At 37.2% G+C, this 17,822-nt stretch overlaps 1 protein-coding gene across 5 annotated transcripts in view; it reads right to left on the bottom strand.

Annotated features, from left to right (window-relative positions):
• Positions 1-1,686: 1,686 nt before the first annotated feature.
• LOC129377853 (potassium voltage-gated channel subfamily C member 1-like) overlaps positions 1,687-17,822 on the bottom strand; it is a 61,258-nt gene continuing 45,122 nt past the window's right edge. For 2 of the 5 annotated variants that reach the window (XM_055058058.1, XM_055058056.1), the window contains one exon: positions 1,687-6,504. In XM_055058058.1, coding sequence (XP_054914033.1) covers positions 6,491-6,504 — 14 coding nt within the window. In that variant the 3' untranslated portion in view covers positions 1,687-6,490. Of the gene's footprint in view, positions 13,106-14,505; positions 17,038-17,822 lie in introns of those variants that run through there. The other 3 variants (XM_055058055.1, XM_055058054.1, XM_055058057.1) reach the window with 2 other exon arrangements.

Consider the following 17,822-nt stretch of genomic DNA (forward strand, 5'->3'; position numbering starts at 1 on the left):
ATTTTCATCTTTTTCTGGTTTCCAGTGTTATTAATGCCTTTGGAAGTATATTTAGTGTTTTGAATAAAATGGCAGTAATGAGTTTTTTTTTGTTTTTTTTTTAGATATAATCTAAAAACACTCAAGTCCTCAAGTGTTGAGGACTTCAGCTGTTCCTGGGTGGCATTGTAACCTTTAACCCCAATGAATACCAGGGGTTCACTGTATAGTTGATGGATGGTCGGAGTTGATCTGATGCTGGATAAAAAATTTAGGAAGTGAAAACATGTGAAACTGATGGGAGTAGCTTCAAGTATGTCTATGTGTTACAATGGCTAAGTCAAAGTCTAGACTTGAATCCAGCTAAGAGTCTATTTTGGGTTTAAAAACTGTTCTTTACTGTCTGAGCAATTTTGCAAAGAAGAATAAGAAGAAAGTCTCTGGAAATGCTAATCTGGTAAAGACTGTAGGCTAAAGGAGAGAGAACACAAGTTTGTGGTTGAATGTAACACAAAGTCAAATACCTCAGGTTGCATTAACAATTTTAGAAGGCTCTTTATAAACTGATGTGTGTCAATAATAAAAAATCTTTCGAAAACAGATATTGAGATTAAACAATTTAGTTTTTTTTGTGAAAGAAAAAAGGGCATTAGATTACCTCCCTGCTTCAAAATATCCTGACCTTGTTCCAGATCGCCCCAGATTTGAAGATCACCTTCTATGGGGGGATTTTCCTGCCATAATTCTCTCTGCTCGAATCAAATCTCCACCTGCAAACCTATCTGCTTGCTTGCGAATAATTTTCTGCTAGCGCTTGGAACAGAAAAGTACTGTCGCCTGGCAACCTCTGAGCCAATAGAATGCAAGTGTTACTCTGGGTGTGTTTGTTTCCTTCTAACCTTAGCCCCTAACCCTTGTTTCCTTCTGTGTGGTGACTATCGATTGGAGCAGGAATTTGTTTACCAAAGCAAAGAAAATGGATCTACAGAACCAACCGTGTTACACCTTAGTCACTACATGCTATCTGTTTATGTCTATGATGAATGGGTTTATAGATCTATGATTTCTGTCAGTGAGTATATGTAACAATATATAGATAACCATTAACAGGAAAAAATATATCTACAAACCTTCCATCATAGATAGATAAGATAGACAGCAGCCACACAGGCACACCCACTAGAAGGAAACAAACGCACCCAGTACAACACTTTCATTCTATTGGCTGAGAGGTTGCCAGGCGACATACTTTTTTGTTCAAAGCGCAAGCCGAAAATGTTTGGCAAGCGGAGACTTGAGAGAGCACAGTGAATATTTGAAATAGAGCAGAAGTTTTTGAGTACAAGCATTACAAGTTTTGAGAAGAAAGACATGAAGTGCTGCTTTCAAACTTAAATGTGTGCTCTTAAAATATTGCTAAATATCAAGCTCTAGAAGCTTGATATTTAGCAAGCTCCTGGAAAAGTCCACAATCTTTCAGTCACATCTAGCATGTCACTCTTGCCTTGAAAGACTTTGGATTGTCTTCGGCTCCTCATTTCAGCTCTGATTACATCAGTCAGTGCTTAGTGGTCTCCCTGCTGCTGTCAGATTGATGAACACAGCTAACTGTGACAGTCACTGCACCACTTCATATCCCACCAGGTCAGAATGCAGGAGGGCTTCTTTTGCTTTCAGCTACTCAACTTAAACAAACCGACACACAACTGAGATTACTCTTCCATTTATTTTAGTTTGATCTCAGTGATTTTTAAGCAATTTCAACGACTCTGAAAAAGCATCTCATGACTGTTGTTCAGTGGTTCATTCAAGCTGCAATGCAGGTTGGTTCACATTAGATCGCATTGACATTCATACATTTTAAGTCTCAATAGTAGAAATATGTTCAATTATGACGCTTTATTGATATGTTTCTATTTTTTTTTCTCTTCAAAATATAAAAAGATAGATCATGAACATTCCATTGAAATATACTTTGTACAGTTCTTGATGAGTTGTTCTTCGTGTCTCAACATTTCAAAAATGAAATCCGGCATAAGTCACAACCTGACGCTCCAGTGACCACCGCTTCTCCCCATTCAGGCTCCATTTAAGATCACAGTACAATGGACATGTACCTAAGTCTGTTTTACACAATAATAGTATGTAAAATGAATCTTTGGGATGCTTATGTGAATGCAGTAAATTAGATGTTTATAAAGAGGTTAGACTTGTTAGATCTTCTAATTAAAATATCATTTCATATATTGGAAAACTTTATATAGTATCATATAATTTGCTCTGAAACAGCTGTGATATTTTCAATTTGTAAAATACTTTTTTTAAGATACAGGTGATTACTATGTAACTCTATGGAAAGCCATAAAGCCACTAAATAGGTGGTTGAAAACTGATGACAGCACATCTGTGACTCAGGGAGCTTACAGTAAGTGTCGATCAGTGGCATTCATGGTGTGGATTGCATACAGTGTTCTCAAACAAAAATAGACGCAATGAAAGCATTTTAAAGGTGAACAAACATGTAAGTCAAATCAAACAGGATGTTGTTGTCCAAAGACCATGTGGCACCTTCAGGACAAATCAGAGTAACACGCCAACACAAAGCATATCTGTCCTTTTGGTTGCAAGAGGTGACTGCTTTTTTTTTTGTTGTTTTTTTTTTACATTTCCTAACAGATAAAAAGCCTTTAAAAATAAAACAGACTTAGCACAATCAACATTGTAACTCATCCCATTTACCAAATCTAAATCAAATGGCAGTATTATGCATTAGGGAAAAAAAAGACATCTTTTTCATCCTGCCGCTGGCAGAGTTGCAATGTGGAGAACAAAGATATGGCAAACGTAACAATGAAAAACAGTGCCATGAAAATAAAAACATTGCCTTGCCATAAAAAATAAAAACACAACTTACAAACAATTGGGTGAATCACAAAGTTTTTTTGTTTGTGTTTTTTTGCCGGTGTGCACGCCACCTCTGAAAAATCTCTGTGGCCATCCAAACTCTGAGAACGTTCCAGAATGAAAACTGGGTGTTGGTACGATTTTTGCAAATAGAGAAAGTCGTAGACCCTGTTAAACCTGCGCGGACTCAACAGAACTGTTGAACGCTCTCTGTCGTCTACTTCACCCTGAAATGAACAAGAAATGGCGGAGGACCGTTCAGCTGCCTGAGCTAAACCCCGGACCAGCGGGGCCTGAACTCACTGGGAAAACCAAACCAAAGAAGTTCTTGAAGACCCCTCAACACTCAACAGATTACCTTTGTCTTCCTCCAGGCTGTCACTGATTCATTTTCGCCATCAGTCTCCCCCAGGCGGACCACTTCTTACCCTTTCTTTATCTCTTTCTGACATCATTTTGGAAGCTCTGCGTCTCTTTGATTGGTGCTTGCATGACTGCATTGTGATACGATGAACTAACCAGTGGGATGACAAGAACCCGACCGTGTTGTAATGACAGATGCTAAGACCTGACCTTTTGAAAAAAAATGAAGACAAGCTACCTCTACACACTCATGCCGACACTGTGAGTGTGAGTAGTTCTCAGTTGCCTCTCCAAGGAAGACTTTGCTGCTCTACACCACGGCACAGTGTTTATAAAGTTATCCGGGCTGGAATCAGACTGGAACAATGACAGAAGGCTGGAGGGAAATGGCAAGACTCTGTTCCCCCTGGAGAGATTATCAAGTCATAACGCATGCTGTTTTTTTAGTTTGTTTGTTTTGTTCTGTTTTTTTGATTTTTAATTTTTTAACACATCACTGTGAGGTGTTCACATTATTATTTTTCTATATATTAGAATTTATTATGTTAAAAGAAAATAGCAAAACACCTACGTCACATCCACACACACCATCAGCACACCTGAGTCCCTAAAGCCGACGCTCTGAATTTGGAATGGCAGTTAGTTCCACGCAAACTTAAAAATCTCTCCCAACTCCTCGCCATATTGCATCTTTTATTATCTTATTGGACTTCCTGTTGTCCTGCAGAGGGTGAGACTGCTATCTCTGCGAACGAGGCGTCCAAGACTCCTAGGAATCCCTTCAACACCGAAGCTTTGAAGATAACTCAAAGGACTCCGTTTTTTCAGCTACAGTCGCGACAACTCTTGCGTTATTGCCAAAGAAAACTAGCAAACTATGAGTACTAATCAAGCTTTCGGAACATGGAGAGCTGCTGTTTCAGTACGGGTGCTGCTTTTGCTACGGAAGATGTGCAAACAAGTCAAGGAGGAAACATGGACTTTGTGACTGACAACAACTATAGCACTTTGCTCAGATGCTACGGGCAAAGTTTGGTCAATTGAATGTTTAGAAAGTGTGCTGCTCAACGCGTTACAAAATAAAAACCATGGCAGAGGTCATAAACACTGGAATGAAGAGTGTAGGGCAGTAGTAGCAGAGAGATTTCATCAAACAAAACATTGTTCAGGGTGTACTTTGCAAACATACATGTTTCAATATTCACATTATTTTTTTTTACTTCTCAAAAGAAAATATAGCTCTTCTCTTTAATTATAATCTTTTTTTAAAACATTAATTGCATATAACATTTTTTAAATTTATTTTATATATACTTTTTTGTATCTCTAGCACCCTTATCTTCAACTAAGGGCTTGCAGAAAAGACAGTCATGCAAAGTAGTCATGCTGGTAAACAAAGTTACAAAAATGCATTTTCTGTAAAATGCATTTTTTGTAAAGGATTATTGTCCATCCTTTTTCTTTTCCATGTCTGAATGGGCAAGAGTCAGTCATTGCTAAAGGTCTTTCTAGAGACCTTTTTTCATTCCCAACACCTGTGGGTTAAATTATGTTGCACACCCCAGCATGAAGGAATACTTCTTTTCTTGCATCCTTTCCACCAACTATTTTTCTTCTCTTGTATGAGACCTTTGTTTTATTTTTCCCGGACGGGACCCCATCTCCAAAGTCACGGAGCATCGTAGATTTGTTTATCAAAATATAGATTTGTTCTCTTTGTACACGTCCACACTTGCTCTTACTCTTGGTTCTTTTCTCTGAATATATCCTTTGGGCCTCTTTGCCCCCTGTACTTCATCGTGACGTTGTGTTGCCAGTGAAGCACTTGCTGGCAGCAAGAGGGACAAGAGAGGCAGGGCAGTATGCATCAGAGGAGTCTTGGCGCCGAATCGGCAGTGTTTGGGGAAATATTCACCAGATTGGTCCCGTTCAAAATAATGCAGAACTGTTTGCATTTTTTTTTTTTTGTTGTTGTTGTATTTTAGGCAGGATAGGCCGATATTCCAACAGGGTTTGACTCCTGGAGTCAGTCTGTTTACTAATCAAGTCTCCGTCACCCAGACACGGGGATTTTTCCTATGTGTGCAGTGAGGCACGGGAAGCTACTGGCAGTCAAAGGACTAAGAGACAATGGTTAGCATGAGAAGGAGTAGGAGCCTCACTCTATATTTAATATCTCTACTAATCTACTATACGTTACAGATGGTCATTCAGCAAGTGCATGCTAAAGGACCTTTGGTACCCAACATAGATTTTCGTGCAAGCCCACTTCAGTACATGAGAGATAAAGATAAGTCTTTTTCCACTATTTAGTAATGGAGACTGTTTAGGGCGAGTATAAAATGACTTTTTTTAAGATAATGCTACATGTGCTTCGATTGTTCTGCTTCAGTTAGTGCTGTTTGATGAGCAGGGCAGTACTTCTGTCTAATAGAAGTAAATGGAAGACTATACAAGTGCTAAACTTTAACAAGGGGCTGCAGGAGGTGCCGTTAAACACTGTGCGTTTTTATATTTGCATCTCTCTCTTTTTTGAATTAATTGTTGTATTGAATAAGACCAATCCTTTGTCTCTCATGTGCTCCCTTAATGACTTTCTTCTTCTTCACTGGAAAGGAATACAGGAGTGACATCTAGAAGATCCCTTGAATGCATAATTTTCTCTCTCCTTGAACTGTGGATGGATCGGTTTTTTTAAGTCAAGGTATTTCCCAACCAACAGATGCTACAGTGTGTTAGCAGAGATGCTACATTGTTCGTTGGAGTCCAGGTGACAGACGAGTGCGTGACCGCGAAACTTGCTCGGTGGTTCAGCACTGCAGGCGGTGCCGATTTGGTCAAAAAGCAGAATGGCGTTCATTACACTGTCAGAGAGATGTCGTCTGGAATGTGTCATCAGGAGTTCCGTTTTCTCCAAAAGTGTGTCAGTGCAATGCTCAGTCCGCTAGAAGGACAAGGGAAGGGGGCACAGGAAGAAGAACTGGGCAGGTGGGAGGGGTTCAGGTGAACTGTTGTCAAAAAAGGTGTGGTTGGCGATCCAAGAGGCTGCTTTGGTAACAATGTGAGGAGCAGATCGTGTGATACATATTTATATATTTTTTAAATTCATGATTACCCTCTGGTCTCTCTCGTCACCTCAAAGATCTCCTTTCAACTGTCCGTCCGTGACAAGCCTGTCGCTTATGTGGCTCCCGCCGCAATTTGTTTACCAGTTACTGACTCCTCATAACAGAGAAGGCGAATGCTAGAAACTTAACACTGCAAAGAGAGAAACAGAAAGCCGTTAATGTAAAGTTCAACGTCGCTAACCTTCAAATAATCATGTTCAGTCACGCCGAAACTTAACTGCTTCATATTTGGTTAGCTGAGGTTTCTCAAATACAAATTTAATGAATAATTAGGTTCTGACATTATGAACAAATGTAAAGTAATCAGGAGTTACCATTACCTGTCAACTGCAGTTTAACTGTGTCAGAATGAAGTGAAATAAAATGCTTCAACAAACACTTAAATCAGCTGGAATGGTTGGCTCGTCTTAAACAGCAAAATTATGAAATGGAAACATTACAAAAATATGGAAAACCGACTTTTCTCAAACTGAACAACATTAGAGAGCTCTGCATATGATTTGGTGCTGCTTTACCGACGTGTGTTTGCAAAACTGCAAAGAAAGATGTTCAGAAATAGGTTCAATTTTCAAAGAAAAAAATTTTGTAAAATACAACAGTAGATTTAGCGCCAGTCATTTTGTGCCTTAGCATTTATGGTGAGTTTGACGTCTTCAGGTTCTAAATTGTGCCTTTAATTGGTGATGGTAAGACACAAAATGAGAAATTAAGACATTTCTGAAGGATCTTCCTTTATGGAATCAAGGAAAATGAATCTTGTGTTACATTAAACCCATCGATAGCAGACAGACATCATCCATTATTTTCAACTTCTTCTGTGAGCTCTTCATTTTTCCACTCTTTATCTGCTGATGTCCACACAGGAAGAGGCGTGGAGTGAAGAGGCATCACCAAAGTTCATTAAACCTCCAACAGGCCAGTAAAAAAAATAAACAGGTTGGGAAAGCACAATGTTTTCAATAAACAGTAGAATATTACATTACAAAGGGGAAAATCAAGGCCAACAATATAACATCTGCATTAAAAATACCAACTGTAAATGGTTTTAAACAGGATTTTAATGGAAAATTAACTGTAACAACAAAGTGGCAGTCAAATGAAACAAAAAGTTTACAGCAAATCCAGTAAAACTTTAAAGTTTACAACATTTTTACCTGATGAATTGTCATACAGTAATAAATACATTAAAACGATGAGATCAGCATGTTTCCTTACAGATTAGAGGGAAAATGCGACAGAAAATAAGATATAGGCACAAATATGTTCACAGAAAAGAAAAATGAACTCTTTTTGAAATATCAACTATTTTTTAACTTCTATAAAGCTATATAATTATTCTTTTAAATAGATTTACATATATATTTATTTCTATTTTGATTTGAAACTGATTGTAATGTCACTTCTTAAACCAGGGGGTTCTAGATCTTCTTGTAACATTATCTATGAATCTATTATTTTATGCAATAAAATGTCGTATTTTCACCATTTTTGTATCACTGGAAAATTGCTCCTAAGTATGACATAAATGCGTGAATTTTTGGAAACTTGAGATTTTTTTTTTTAATCACAGAAGGCAACTTTATTTACATAACACACTTTCAGCAGCAAGGCCATTAAAACGTTGTCCAAACAGCTGCCATTTTGTCAAAATAACTAATAACTCATATCAGGTTTTCTTCTTCCCAAAATTACATGCGACTTTTTGAAAGTACTAATTGTGTTTTTTTTAATAAATCCAAATTGTAACTAGATCAGGAGAATAAAACTCAATTTAATTTTGAGCCAAATAAAAACTCTGAATGTTCTTAAAGGGCCGGTTGTGCCAGGATGTATTGATCAAACCTATTTTATTATTAAATTAATCAATGATATTAATAAATAGCTGTTTGTTTTCGTATTCAATCAGTGTTTCTTCAAATTAAATTGTCACTGATCAGAGTTTTGTTTTTGGGGCTTTTTGGAATCAGAATCACAGATTTTGTGTTGCTAATTCTGAAGTATTTGTCAGGAATTTTTATATTTGCAGTTCATTTTTATACTCGCCGTATCGATCACAGACAGGTAGCAGTCAATTAAACCCAAATTTTTTGATCAATTTGGGAAAAAATTTGCAGTAAAGTCAGAAAAAATGTTTGAACCTGTTGATTGTGTGTGAACTTTCAATGTTTGTGAAAAACCGGAGACCTGAGGGTCACAGAAAAAGCTTCTGTGACCAGATTTGGCCCCCATACCTTCAGTTTGACAACTGAACTAAAAGAATATTCAAAATTCAAGTTATGTGATCTGATATGACAATAATTAGTAATTTATTGCAGATTATTTTTTCTCTATATGGCTTTCATACATGGATCTTTGAGTCTGAACATTTTAATAAATCCTTAAAGGCATAAATCTATTCTAACTGATGAAAGCATCTGATCAAAATATTCTCCACTGCTGTAACTAGCAGTTATTTTAGTCTGGATTTCCCAACATTAAGCTTTTGAACAAAATGTGGTATTTCTGCCACTGCAGAGCTTATAAGTCAAACACAATTCATAGCTGTGCAACAAACCAGACTCGAATGTTTTCCACCAAAAACTGCAAGCAGCAAGTTTAACTGAAATAAAATAAATGGGAGTTATATTATCTATAAACCTATTTACTTGTTGAGTTACCTCTTAAGGTTTTTACTGTATTTTATTTAGGGGTTAAGTATTAAAAGGGGGAATACACATGAATGCCATATTTTCGAGCGTTTAATATCTAAATGAAATTTAAATATCTTCTTTGTCTTCCACTTGAAAATTATGCATGGATTTTTGTTTACCACAAAAAATGTTTACATTTTCAAAGACTAAAAATAGTTTTGCAAGAAACTATTCAATAATCTACATTTATTCCTTATATGATCCAATTTTGTCTGCAGTTATTAAAACAGTTTTTGTCGACATGAACTTTTTATCAATAACATCAATAATAATAATAATAATAAACAGCTCTGGAAAAAAATGCTTCATTGAAAACCTGGTTCTTTCACCAAATCCTGACTTCTGAGTTAAAACATTCATGTTGTTGTTTCTGAATGATTATCATTATTTCTGGTCTGAAAGCTCTGCAGGTTTTTGCCTTGTTTTCACCATTTCTCAATTTCTGCTGATAAATACTAAATATTTGTTTGAGATTTAAGAGATGTGTTATCATTATTCTTTCATTCATGGAATAAAAGAATAATGTTCATTTTACAGAAACATAAACATATAAAAAAGTAAAATCAGAGATCATTCTCCAGAGCTGCACATATCCAATCATTGTTGAAAATCTTAATGTAAACATAAATAATCAGTTTGACTGAATTCAAGTGATTTTAATGCATTCACATGTACATTTCCCATATTAAGTGCTGCTTTAAAGGTTTAGCTAGTCAAATCTAGCTGTATTTTGCATCCTAAATTGACATCAGGGTCTACAGGGACCTCATGGAGGCACAGGAAGGAAGGCCTGTTTCTGTTTGATTTTCTACAACTTTAGGTTAAAACTACAATTTAACTCTGACTGGAACAGAAGCTAACTATGTTACTAAAACACAAATACGAATCTGAGTAAATACAGCATTTATATGAGGAAAAATGTGCAAAATAAAGACATTGTTTGATTCCTCCAGTTGCATCAGTGCACAAAAATATTCCTACTTATATTTCTGTAAATGATACCAATGATTTAAGTATAATCCACAGAATATAATCTCCTTCCTTTATGATTATACAAGATGTAAGTGAGGCTAAGAGGGTTAATGAGGAGCCAAGCAAAGGAAACCAAGGAGGGAAATTATCCTAGCAAATGTTTTGAGCCAAATCTCAGTTTGGTCATGGTCGATGTCAGCGTGCGTTTTTCCTCACTGCATGCTCACAAAAGTTCTCTCTTTATTTAAAAAAAAAACACTACCAGAGTTTAGGTTCATATTTTACACAAAAAGTCTGAAAATCTGCTCAGCATGCTGAATGACAAGTGTTCAGATAACATTACAACACTGCAACCTCTTTTTCTTTTCTTTTTTTACATGAAAATGTTAAATCTGTGTGAAAAATGTTCTAAACCATCCAACAAACATTCATCCGCTCAACTGAGACTCATTTACAAACTCCAGTTCAGATCTTTGGAAGCACATGGATTTAAAAACTGGTGCCAGAACCACAGATTGTAACAGTTATTTATACTAGCAACACTGAAACAAGCGGACGGATTTTACAGGTGGAAAATGTGCGTTTTAGTTTGACTTTTTCTTCTTCCATCCAGTGGAACAGCACTGCGGACCGTTACAGCGAAATGCAGCAGAAAACAAGGAGAATATCAAACTTTTTCCAACTAAAACCATTTCAGGCGGCTACCACATCGACATGGAAACGGCTCAGGTCTGATCACTTCTACTACTTACACCCAGAGGAGCTGAAACATGCGAACAAGTAGTTAAATGTGCACTTTTTTTAGGTTAAAAATATATCTGCATATTTACATGTTTATGCACAGCATGTTTTCCAGCATCAAAGAAATATTGCACATTTATTGCATATGTGAATGTGAAATTTTTCCCACCTTTTTTCCATTTTTTTTTTTGCTGATCTGAACACAGAATGTACAAACATGAAAAATATACACCGAAAGATATTTAGCTTGGTTTTAAAAGCAAAATGTACTTATTTATTTTCAGTAAAATGAGAAAAAAAAAAGAAAAAAAAAGATGATTTGGCCATTTTAGAAAAACATTTAAAACAAAAGAAAACCCGAGTAAAGAAAGGAACAATCATGAAGCGAAGCGTGTTCAATGGCGTGTCTGAATTCATTCCTTATGCCGACATGCAAACATTACAGGTTATTAGTAATCAATACTGACTGTTAGTAAAGTGCTTGTTTTTGTTTAAACTTCGTAGTTAAAGTCGTTCAAATCTGACTTTCTAAAATTTATTTGATTTTGTTACGTTTTTAAATACATTGTATTTTATTTTTAAAAAATATAAACAAAGTATTAAATATTTAATTCGTATCACTTACCAGAAAATGATTTTTTTATTGTCCAAAGGTCCATTCAGTCATTTCCTGTTATTAAGTAAATAAAAGTGTGAAAACTTAGCTGGAGGGCCCTGCTGCCTGACCACTGGTTTTTCTGTGGATCGCAACTCCAAATCTTTAATTTGCTGATTTAATTTAGTTTTTTATGATATTCAAAATAAAATGCAGCTTGGGAAACTAGCAGCTGATTGGCTGCACCAAAGAGTGGAGAAGTGGAAGATATTGCATGTTATATTAATGCATTTTAGGGAATATTTGCAGTTTGATCTGTTAGAGCAGGAAGTTATAGGGATCCTTAGAGACGGTCTGAAGTATTTGGAGTTGGACAATCTGACCTTTTGCCGCTCGACGAGGAGAGTCAACCAATCAGAGACTCCGCTGTGTGACATAGTGGCCTCTAGGGGGCGTCCTGCCAGGAGACGCGATGCGGGTTAGCACCAAGTTACCTTGTGAAACTCTCCAAACTCACAGTAGCAAATTTCAGCAGATAAAACCTCGATACTCTCAGCATTTCATCGCCGTTGTTCAAAGTAACCAGGACAGGGAGAATATCAGCTGTCATCGTTTATAAAATGTTCAGGAAAGACGTCCGAGCCTCTGTTATGATTTCACTACATAATAATTTGGTTCCACTCTCAGGTTCATTTACCGTTGTATGAAGAAAACGGCAACGGGAAACCACGGCTCGCTCCAACGCGCGTCCAGAGGAGTTTTAACTTTCCTCCACTTAGACTTTGAATGTGACCTTGAAGCGCCTGACGCTCAAATCGCGTTTGGTGTGAACGCAGCATAAATGTTAAGCATCTGACTTTAAAATGGCAGAATGGACCTTTTCCGGCCAACTTCAAGGTAATATTTGCATATGAGGGATTCTATTCCCGGCGTATTAAGATGAAGTCGGGTTATAATCTTAATTTACACCATGGCATCTCTCTCTTTTTTTTTAAACTACACATTGCTTTAAGTTGCTGTTTAAACTTTCCACATAAGTGTCCTATGATGACAGGATGCTATCAGTGAAACAAAGAGCTAACCGCGATGATTTCTACTATCCTCTTACATCATTAGTCACAAACGACGAATGCAGAAAACTGCTAACATCGACGTAATCTACGAACAAAGACTTTTTTCTTTGATGAGCGTTTTCTTGTTTCATATTCATTTCTCCAGCTGGAGATACTAGCTTAGTTTTGTTTGGTCCACAACACAAAATGCATATCTACAAATCTAACTTCTAAAATATCAGCATGTTTTCTTCCTTAAACCAGTGAGGCTATTTTTAGTCCTTGAACCGATCTGAGTATTTTAATGTCTAATATTTTACAATAACTTCCTTTAAAGCTACGTTTTGTACTTTAACCCCTCTGCATACCTGCTGCGTACAAACAGAAGTCACTCTACGTTCAAGTTTATTTAACGTTATTGCTATTTTTGTTTGCACAATATATTATAATGCAAAGGGAAGTTTCTGCGTGATCCGCAGCTAATCCACCGCGTTTCTCTGGCGTCCGATCGCAAGGATCCGTTCTGCTACAAAATGGAGGGGATGGGGGAGCGGCAGCGGCGCAGTTGTCCCGGCGTCTCATAGTTCTCAAACGGTGGACTGGTGATGGGAGCGAGGCGCAGAGACGAACCCGCCACTCCCGATATGTTATTGAGACTGCGAGATTTCTCTTGGCCGGTCGCTTTACAGCCCAAAAACGTTTCAGTTTGAACGTGCGCAAAAAGAAAATCATAGATGAAACGTGTGTGCATGAAGTGACGGATGATTGCAGTTTGATTTGCACAGATTGGAAACATGAACATGTAGTTTATAAAGTCAAAAGAGAAGAAGCACATCATGAAAAGCAGAAATATGTTTAAAAAGAAAACAAGGGAAAAAAACACAAAGGACACACAAAGACAGACAGAGACAGGACAGACAAGACAAAACAAGAAAATGTGAGTTATGACATGTAATTTTTTTCTTTTTCTTTTCAATAAACACAAAGCACAAAAATTACAGATTTCTAGAGACTTAACACCAATTGTAGGCACACTGCATAAATCACCCAAAATGTTTCATATTCAGGTGTTTTAGGCAGATTTAGCCTGAAGGAAACAGACAGAAGAGCAAATCATCCATTTAGAGAAGGAGTTGACCACATGAAGCTTTTATGGAAGAAACATAAAGCACCAAAAATTGTGCTTTTGTTGCTGTCGACCTTAATCGTGTGCAAAGTCAGTTTTTAAACATAATAAATGCTTTATAGAACATTTTCCAACTTTAATGTGACATATATCCTGTAATGTTTCAGATTAATATTAAAAAATTCTCTCAGGAAGCAAAAATATGATTTTCTCAGGGGAACATTATTTGCAAAACTCTGAAAAAGTTCAACAAATCTGCTCCTTTGGTGGTGGGTTAGGCTGCAAAGCGGTTCAGTTTTCGTTTCCTCAAGCATTTACATCACAGCTGGTTGATTTCTGCAATGGATCAGAAATGTATTTGTACTTACAGAAATGATACTGCCACCACAACGTTCCTGTGCTCCATTTACAGTACAACACCTGGCAGATGTTTCTAAAATTACTTTGTTTTCTGGTAGGAACCGAGTCAAACGAAACTCAAATGATTTGTTTAAAAATGTAAAACTATTCAAGAGGCAATGTGAAACGTAATGCATTACCACAAAAGTTTCCAAAAGTTACATTTTGTCTTCAGACCCCAGCAGCTGTGTGGAGGTTTTAGCTGGATGCTTTCACTGCAAAAAAAATATCTGCTCCTCCTCCATTTTATGCTTTGCAACTTTTCAACAAAATAAGTCCAATTGCATCAGAATATTTAGATTTAATCAACAAGACGAGGTCACTGCACCATTTCTAAAATTTTCATTCACAAATTTTCAATTGGACTGTGCAGAATAAACGTCACATCAACGGTGGAAAAAATCCTGATATTTTCACGTTTAAAGTGACGGAGACTTTGTGCACCACTGCGAGCGCCGCTGTAAATCTAACCGTGGATTCGTTGCACTTGCTTTTGATTCGTTGCACTTGCTTTTGATTCATGCAAACTTCAAATGGCCAACGTGGGAAAAAAAAAAAAAGCTCTCTCAGCAACATTTAACAGAAGCGTTTCCTGCTGTAATCGTTTCCTGTAACCGAATCGCTTTGTATTTTGGCTACAGTGGGAAATGACACGTGACAAGGAAAACTAAATCCAGCTGCGCAAGCGACTTGTTGGTGAGTTTAAAACTCATGCAGCGTCCTCGGTGTCCTTTCCCGCTGTATGTGTGGTGTGAGCCACAGCATGCAGATGTTGAGTTTTCCCTGCAGGGCGGCGCCACAGAGAACAAAGGGCCGCGCTGACAGCGTGTTGTTGCATCAGAGGAAGTGAAAAACACCATTGGTAGAAATCTACCAATGAACCGCTCACACACATATAATGGCTGGAGCTTTACTGTTAAATTAGGAGATGTTAATGATTTAAAGTGGCATTAAATAAACCTCCAACCATCACATGGCCACAGAGAGACAACAAGGAAACAGTATGACGCCCTTTGTGTCTTCCTGTCCAGAAGCAAAAAAGTCAACACAAAATAAAAATAGGGCAACATTGTGTTGTGCTCAGTGGCCTGCTCCACCACTTTGGACAACACATCATGTTTTAGTCAACCATGAATAAAAGTCTTTTTTTTCTCCCCCTTTTGTAGGCCTAGGTAGTAAAATATGTATGATGCATTTTTACTGGAGACTTTTACGCCACTGAAAAGATTCCTGGGAAATATTCTGTGTTGCTTAAATCTCCGGTGCAACGGCTGGGATCGAATGATGGTTTTATTAAAACGTTTCTGCTTCACAAAACAGATGCAAATGAAACATAAAGTTTTAATGTTAAGAGTAGAGAAATGCTTGGATATGAGACAATTTATCATTTCTCCACTGTCCTCATAAACCGATAACCTGAACTGTTACGACTCTTCATTCAGTAATTAACATATTATATTGATTTGTGTTATTTCATTCATGTACATAACTCAGCATCTTGTTTGCAATAATACATTTGTATGAAAATGTGCAAAATGTTCAGGATTTTGGTGAAGCAGTGGGAATATGGAAAGTCATTGCACCATATAATCTTTGACTGAGTTTGATAAAGTAACTAAATCCTCTAAATTGAGGTCAGTGGTGACGTGTAAATAAATGGCTTGATCACAGAAACAAAAACGTTTTACTCAACTGATCTGAATTTAAACTGAACTGGATCATAAGTTGATCTGAATAAGATCTTTTTGTTTTGTAAATTCACTGCAAAAACACTAAATCTCACCAAGTATTTCTGTCTAGTTTCAGGTGCAAATATCTTAGTGAACCTGAATTCATTTAAAAGTATCTTTTCAGCAAGATGTAGGAGCTTCTATTTCCATTGGCCGATAAATTAACTAATAAGACAATTTTCCCTTGTCATAAATGATATAACTTTTTGTAAATCTGTTGCTTAGATATATTTTTGGCTGCAGTCCAATCTGCAGCCAGCAGAGTAATGCTAACCTGTGAAGCTTTCTGCACTCCGGCTAAATATTTTACCTAAGAAGACAGCGGCTGTTTGTGCAACACTTCTTCTCCTGTTTCAGTCATCCAGGTCAAAATGTTCTGAAGTGCAAAGCTCAGCAAATGGACAGGAGTATTTTCATCCATTTGTAGCAGAACCGCAGCAGCAGCTGCAATCTGAGCATCGCTGAGCCCCGGAAGGCAGGCGGCAGTGAAAGCTTCAGAGTGCCCGCCGTCACTTCGCCGCCAAACCTCCTGCTGAGCAAACGGACCCGTGTTTAGGTTCTCCTTCTTCTGGTTCTCATTTGATCTGGTGCAGGTTCATGAGGATTTCTTATGAAGTCAAAAACTGAAGTTAAATCAACTTCTATCAGATTTTAGAGCTTTTTGTTTCTCGGCGTATCTCAATAAATCAGAATATCACTGAAATGTTTGAAGTCTTCGCTTAAAAGTTATGAATCGAGAAAGAAGAAGGGAGACGGTGATCATTCAGGAATCTATGATTTGAATTCGGCATGATTTTTAATTATTTATTTTTTAATCCATGCACTGCAAAAATACAAAATCTTACCAAGTATTTTGGTCAAATTTATGGAGCAAATATCTGAGTGCATTTGAACCGAGACAAACAAACTTAAAAGTAGTTTTGTAGCTCGATGTAGTGACTTCTGGTTCCACAGGCAGATTATTTCACTTATAACTAAACGTTTTTCTCATAAGTTAATTTGTCTGCCAATGGAGCAAGAAGGTTTTCATCAATAATGCAGAATTATTTACGTAAGCTCCTATTTTCAGGGGAAAAAAAACAAACTTTTAAGTTACTTTGACTTATTTCAAGAGTACTGGGAACTAGGCAGAAAGAACTTGGTGATATTTAGTGTTGCTGCAGTGAGAGAATTAAATGAGGTCGAAAGCTGGACGTGTGTGAGCCACTGCAGGCCGCCTGGGTCTGCTGTCAGCCTGGCTGTCGCCGCTTTCTGCAGGGACATAATTCCTGCCCAAAGTCACACTTCATTTACACTAAGGAGGGAGCAGGTACCTACCTAGAGTCAGACTTTAGTTACACTTGCACTGCAGTGGCGGCCTGGGGATGGGATGAAGAATGAGTGTTAATCACAGGAGGTTATGTAGAGGAAGACTCAGAGGAAGAGGAGGAGGAGCAAATATTGTGGCCAGCCTGTTTACCAACGTGACTTTAAAATACCTAACGAGGCCTGAAACCATAACAAATTTCACTAAATTCGGTGAACAATAATCTTATTGTTTTGAGACCGTCTTTAAGGAGTATAATGGCAAAATAATAATGCAAGAGAACATTCCGCAAGATCAGTTTAAATATCCAAAATAAATAAACAAAACAACAAATAAAATGAATTTTCAAGTCTTTGTAAACAAAACTGTCCATCAAAAAAATGAAAAATTTTCTCATTCAGGTTTTGGTAGAAAGAGATAAAAAACAACGCAAATGGAAAATACTGAGTTTGTTTTAATTTATCATGCGATTAATAGATTCATTGATTATTGTAGCCAACGGAAGTGCATATAAATATAAACCTGTCACAGCAAATCCATTGTCCACTGCAGTGGAAAGACGTCTAAACGCCTTTTTCATCTGTTTCTTGTGGACTTTTATGTTTTAAATGCTCACAGATCACAGAAGTGGACACTGGTGCCTCATACAATACACTGCCAACTACTGGCCATCCACTGCAAGTGCAAGAAAGCTTTTGTTAAATCCAATATGGCTGACAGGTGAAAAAGCAACTCCAGTCCCTCTTTTTACTGTAAAGGACTCTGGCAGGTCAGCAGATCATTGAAACATAAAGCAATACCAATACTACTGATGTATTTTCCAAATAACATCTTTGT

The sequence above is a fragment of the Poeciliopsis prolifica genome, unplaced genomic scaffold, assembly GCF_027474105.1.
Source record: "Poeciliopsis prolifica strain line A6 unplaced genomic scaffold, Auburn_PproV2 SCAFFOLD049, whole genome shotgun sequence".
Classification (NCBI taxonomy): Eukaryota; Metazoa; Chordata; class Actinopteri; order Cyprinodontiformes; family Poeciliidae; genus Poeciliopsis; species Poeciliopsis prolifica.